The 6,103-nt window shown below is 39.2% G+C and overlaps 1 protein-coding gene across 2 annotated transcripts; it reads right to left on the bottom strand.

Moving 5' to 3' along the window:
- Nucleotides 1–1,989: 1,989 nt before the first annotated feature.
- Nucleotides 1,990–5,756, bottom strand: LOC144704610 (CD2-binding protein-like protein). Of its 2 annotated transcripts, none has more exons than XM_078577090.1 (10): nucleotides 5,633–5,756; nucleotides 5,324–5,537; nucleotides 4,632–4,757; nucleotides 4,411–4,560; nucleotides 3,978–4,107; nucleotides 3,842–3,883; nucleotides 3,479–3,748; nucleotides 3,345–3,393; nucleotides 3,161–3,238; nucleotides 1,990–2,744 (listed from the first exon to the last, which is right to left on the bottom strand). In XM_078577090.1, the coding sequence occupies exons 1-10, from the start codon at nucleotides 5,713–5,715 to the stop codon at nucleotides 2,678–2,680; spliced, it is 1,209 nt and encodes a 402-aa protein (XP_078433216.1). In that variant the 5' UTR covers nucleotides 5,716–5,756; the 3' UTR covers nucleotides 1,990–2,677. The 2 variants fall into 2 exon arrangements, 1 of the variants encoding a protein (XP_078433216.1); XR_013581859.1 differs by having other exon boundaries at nucleotides 2,700–2,744; nucleotides 3,332–3,393.
- Between the last annotated feature and the right edge of the window lie 347 nt (nucleotides 5,757–6,103).

Raw genomic sequence — 6,103 nt, 5'->3', positions numbered from 1 at the left:
GACGGTCTTGATGAGGCCACGTAGTCGCTCCAAGAAATCGGCCTGCAATTTTCATGTAAGTCCTTTACAAAATAAATATTTGTTATCCGACGCCGCCCAGAAATAATTATAGATATACCCCTTTGCGCATTCTCTCTCCTCCGCTTTTCTTCTAAAATATTAAAACAATAAATAAGTAGTTGCAATAAAACCCTGGAGAATTTTAAATTAGATCTTTGCGCCTACAGTGGCAACCGAGAGCTGTTTTCAGGGTTTTTTTGCTACGAAAGTTTGCAAAACGGCCCTTCAATGTTCAAAAATTATAAAAATACTTTTTCTTTTCTTATAAATATACCTTTTTCCTTGAAATAAATACATTTCCTCTTCAAATAAATCTCAGAAAAATCCTAAAAATTCGTAAAAAATTCTAGAAAATTCTAGAAAATTCACTGATTCATCCCCATGCTGATAAATGTCGAAATTAAATATTAAATTTGCCATTTTCATTCAAAAATAGTTATTTCGAGCTTCAATAATTCCTTTAAAATTCATAAAATTAACAGAAAATTAGGGGAAAATCAGAAATCACTTGAAAACACTATTTTCATGTAAATATATGATAACAACCTCATTTTAAGCTCTTTAAATGCATAAAATTGTGCTAATAACATGAAATAAAGACAGAAATTAGGGTGTTATTACCTTTCTCCCTCTTTCCATTCATACCTTCAGATCAGTAAGATGAGGAGCCTATCATAGTAAAAGTTGTCCTTGAACTTGCTTCCTACTTTACTAGGCGGCTTGAAAGAGAGAAAGGTCGATGATCCATCAAGGGATCTTCTTGGTATCTTGGATGATTGAGAAAAGGCAACAAAGAAGAGGATACATCAGCAAAGGACCATGGACTTGGTGGCACGTAAGGACCTAGGGTAATTTCTCTCCTTTACCCTGTCTTTCGCGTCATCATCAATACTCAGGTATATCTATTTCCAATGATTTTAACAAATAACATTCATTTTTAATCATTTCCTTGCAACTCCTCATCATCACTCAGCTCCATCGCAATGCCTCATCATACTATCTCCTCTAAACCATCATAAATATTTGTACTCAGTCATTCTTATTCAGTGACTGGTATCTCTGTCTTTACATAGTCATCCTGTCACCCTCTTCTCATTATCATTGATCTCAACTTTCTATTGACCCTCTCTGATTACCATCTTCCATCTACTATTCTTCATATTAATTGTCTCACTCTTATTAAATTTCACTTGTTATCAGTGACAAGTATTTTAAATTTATATCTTCTCATAACTTTAGTGGCCGTTTAGATAATATTAAATACCTAATCATCATCAAGCGACGTACGAATATCTCCACCTAACTTTATTGAATCTAATCAGCATTTCTATTGTCAACCTTGGGTTCGTTGTGTGCATTTGATCGTGACAGGGGCATTACTAAATCTCAGAATGACTGCAGAAATCGTGCTATATGAATTTTTTGCGATAAAAGAAAGTTACCCAAATTATTTCCTCCCTCTCATTTTCCATTATTTTTCTTTTTCCCTCTGTTCCCTCCGCTCGTTCAGTGTGCTTCAAGGCGGCCTTGTTGAAACAAGACAATTCGATAAAAAATAATTACCTTATTTCTTTATTTTTTCTTCTTCCTGTTTTGCTCTTCTAGGTTTCTCTTTTCTGTGGGTTAGTCGTGTGTCAGGACACTAGAGAATCAGAACTTCGCCAGATAAAAACTGCTATTCATTAGAACTGAACGTTTCACCATGGCAGTGCTTTAGCTGATGAAATGTGTACTGCTTCTATATCCTCTTAATTGATATTTTTTCAATAAAGGAATCATATGAGAGAAAATGCCTTACAAGAAAAACAATACGCAAGGAGAAGTCCATGAATCAGAATGAATGTTTGAGCTTATAACCTACCACAAGTCCACTGCTGGTAAGACTACTAAGACCTTGGAGCAATAACTGAAAGTAACTACATATGCTGCTCATTCTAGATCATGCATCTCATCCAAAATCAAAATAACAGAGTTACAATGCATATTTCCAACCAATAATCCAAAATTCTTGCACATCTGTTCCATTATCTTCCACCCCATGACTGAACCACATCGTTTGACGGAATCCAACATCAACCTAATAAGAACAGAACTATGGGTCTGGAGATTCTAACCCAGCATAATAACCCATCAAAATTTAACTACCTAGACAAAGTTAGCTCCATTAACCATCTTACAGCAATCTGAATGAATGAAACTGAGACAAAACTAAATCATTTGGCCCACGCCTGAGATCTGATTAAAAAACTCAACCTTTCTTCCCTGCACTAAGGATCACCATTCTGAGGCCGGTAGTGGGTAACTCATCCATGTCGCCAAAACCTTATCCCCAACACAAAATTCTACCAACGTTGACAAATTTAACCTACCCAGTCGGTTGGAAAGATGACTTAACAAATTGTGATCTGCAGCACCACAGGCCCCCAGGCCACCAAACCAGAGAGAGAAACAAGCCTCTGTTCATAATATTGTTTTTCCTTCGTGTATACAGATTTCCCTTTTCTGATACTCTTAAGCTGGTATTTTCCCTCGGCCTAGCTGCTGACAATATCGAAAGTCATGGGATGGGCAAGTGAAGAAAGTAGCTAGGCCATGGCGAGGGTCCTTCAGATGGTAACTACGCTTGGTTCTGTGGGTCAGCTTGAACCTCATTATATACACCTGATTCCTCATCGAACGAGTACCTGTTAGGAGAGACAAGGATAATATACCCGGAGCCAATAAATTCCACTCTAAATTCAAATAGTATTTGCCAATGATGCTAAGTTTGACATCTACGAGGGACAATGATGAGTCCTTGTCATTGTCCTTCGTCTGTGGCCATAATGATGAGCGTCATTATCCTCGTCCATCTGAATGCATAAAAATTAAGAGCATGGCGAGAGGACAATGATGAGTCGTCATAGTCATCTGTCAAACTTGCCATCGTCCCTGTCTGCATTGACGGCACACTCTGAATTTAAATTATGCGCGCCAAAGTATGGTCTGAGTTTTTTCTTCCATGACAATGAAATATATAGATGGCCCATTTGGATTTATTAGAAAAGTTTGTCCTAATTTTATCATTAGTTTTCTTGGCAAGAGAGACAAAAAGGGATACCATTTCCCGGAAGATGCGCAGCAATAAAGTTGTGATGATGGGTCATAGAAGTAACCGAGACTGCTGCTGTAGTAGTAACTGCCAGAGAGAGAAGAACAGTAGTAGACTCCATGTTAGCACCAAACAAGATAGTTTGAAAAACTTAAAATGAGTGAAAAGAACCAACTTAACACGATTTGCTCACCCCGACGACTCATCAAAGACATAATCAGCTGTCCTTCCTTCACCAGCATCTGTACAGTCACAAACAAAGAGGGAATTAGAATTGGACAGCTACGCAGGAGTATCAAAGCACATTTAGCTGTAATCATGGAGTACCATCCGGAGCCTTTAAACTTTCCGATACAGGTTTATTTGTTGTTTCTGCTTCCTCATCACCAAACATATCAAAGGTGTCATCATCATTGGCTTGTGTTTTTTCAGTAATTCCATTACTTTGCCCTGTACTTGGCAAAATTTGTGAACTCGAGAGGGTTTCTTCCATGGGAGCATCTGTAAATATGTCACTTCCAATCATCGTGGTGGAGTAAATGTCGCCAGAATTTTGGCTAGTGCCTTCCCTAGCCAGCACCAGACGTTCATATCCTTCTGAGGAAAAAAAGAAGAGTAAATGAATGTCACTTTCAAAAACAAAGAAAACGAAAGGGACTTTAAGAAAAATGGGATTGAACACAAAAAGACCTGCTTCTCTCTCAAATGTCTCTTTTTTTTCGTAGTAAACATCTGCAAAAGAAGCAGGACAGAGGCTGACAATAGTCAAGATTAAGTAATGATGAATGCCAAACTTTTAAAATTTATAAAACGTGAAACACGTGACCGAATTCGCCGCCCTCCATCAGTTTCATGGCATCTTCCGTGAGCTGGTCGAAGGCAAGTTTGACTTGCTCCGGCATTTTATTTTTCCTCCCTCCAGTTGGGCCTTTCAGTCTTTTCAAAGCATTCAGAACCTTGAAATTAATTCATAATCAGAGAGTAGAAGACAAAAATAGGTCCAACCTATGTAAGACAACGCCACGAGCAACTGAATTTGAAAAATCTAGCTTTTTTTTTTAAAATAAGCTAACTTTAATTTGTAAAACTAATGACAAAAACAAGAACACTTCTTCCGCGGTAAGGAAATTAATTTCGCCAGAGAACCTACTAATAGAAAATTTTGTTATTATCAGTTAAGCCAAAAGAAGTCCATCAATTTTTAATTACATATGATACTTGAATCGCAGTCTTATCCGCCTTCAATTAAAAATAATTACCGTTTCTCCGGGCTGTAGAGCATTTGCTATTCTCCGTTTTATTTTTCCAATATCATCAGAAGAAAGATCGTCAAATTCCTCCTTGGAAGGTCGCTGAAGGACCTTTTCAGCCAATTTTGGATCCACTTCCAAATTGTCCAGCCATGCATCCTAGATAAAAGGACCAATACATGTCACCAAAAAACATATGGAAATGAAGATCCATGATTTTAAAGTAGTACCTTAATTTCCTTTCTAGCTACGTATTCAACGTAGTTTCCATCTGCATCAAAGTACCCTTCTTCTCTTTCTTGCTTTAAATTAAAAGGCTCCAAACTGATACCATCGTCGTCAAAGCTGGTATGCACCTGTCAGTAGTAAGAAACTATATCACTATTATTGCAGATTAAAAAAAACGGGACAAAAAATAAAATATCAGCTTTAAGTTTACGAATATTTTTTACATTCGAATTAACAAGGGTCAAACCAAATGATTTTGGCCCCCATCTAGCTGAAATGGCCAATAATCCATCACTCTCCGAATGTTCAAGATATTCATGCAGCAAAGAAGGAAAAATGTCCAAAAAATTTTAAACCTAACAAATCGTTGGAGCCAAAAAATACAAGGGATTCTTTCAGCGACTTAAAAAGGAAAACATGAAGCAGAGAGGCTAAACAATTTTCGTGGCGAGCAATGAAATATCTCCCTTGATTTAAACTGACATTAAAAAGGCGAAACAAACCCGAGGAAAAACCCAAGAACAAAGAACGACGGAAATCCCCTCCTGGGAACTTCTTTCAGAAGACTCCTAAGGCCAACTTCTTGGAAAAAACTAAAAGAACAACGGTATCTATCAATACCAATTCAAGCCTAAATTATCTTAGACAATTAAAAATTAACAAAGAACCCAGAACAGAATGATGAAGAAACTACCTCGTAGTGCACTTCTGCAGCAGCAACGTCATCTTCACCGGCGACCTTGGCCTTGAAGAGCTCGTCCTCTCTGTTCTGGCTCCGCCGGTGGGCTCGTTCCCTGACTGCAAGCTCGGGATTGGTCAGACACCCAACCTCGTCTCCATTGCCGCTTCCGGACGCCTCGTTCGCTTTCTTCACCTTCTTCCCCTTTGGAAACCTAACCTTCCGTTCCCTGAAAAGCCCTCGCCATGACCAACAGTAGAAGCAAGAGAGAGAGAGAGAGAGGTAAAGAGAGAAGGCTTTGAATGGGGAAGCGGCGGCGTGTACGTGGCCAGTGTCTCCTCTTCGTAGATGTAGTCTTCGACCTGCAGAGGGCGCTTGCGGCCCGCGACCTTGCCGCCTTCTGCCATCGCCGCGACCTCCTCGTAGCTCTAATTTCTTCGACCTCAACAGTAATTGTATTACCGTTTCAACGCGTGTCTTTCTTAGAGCTCGCCGACGATGACGAAACGCGTCATCTTCGTCATCGTTCGCTATTTGGACGACGGTAACGGTTGGGGACGACAAATGATCAAGATCTAGTCCTTCACTCACGTCATCCTTCGTCCGCATTGACTTATGACTATGGTTATAGTGCACTGTCTTCCGGGACGGAGACGCTGGATGGTTTTCGTCCCGTCCCATATTCCTGTATTCAGAGTTCGAGTGATGATGACGAAACATGTCATCTTTGTCATCGTTCACCGTCTGGATGATTTTTTGTCCTGTCCCATATCCCCCTTTTCAGAGTTTGAGGGA

This window comes from Wolffia australiana, chromosome 6 (assembly GCF_029677425.1).
Source record: "Wolffia australiana isolate 7733 chromosome 6, ASM2967742v1".
NCBI classification, from domain to species: Eukaryota; Viridiplantae; Streptophyta; class Magnoliopsida; order Alismatales; family Araceae; genus Wolffia; species Wolffia australiana.
This window is presented reverse-complemented; position numbering and strand designations above follow the sequence as displayed.

Coding starts and splice junctions, on each gene's coding strand:
- LOC144704610 (XM_078577090.1), bottom strand. CDS start 5,715: ATGGCAGAAGGCGGCAAGGTCGCGGGCCGCAAGCGCCCTCTGCAGGTC. Junction 4,561..4,631: donor TAGCTAGAAAGGAAATTAAG/GTACTACTTTAA, acceptor CCTTTTATCTAG/GATGCATGGCTGGACAATTT. Junction 3,239..3,344: donor GTCTTTGATGAGTCGTCGGG/GTGAGCAAATCG, acceptor TCTCTCTGGCAG/TTACTACTACAGCAGCAGTC.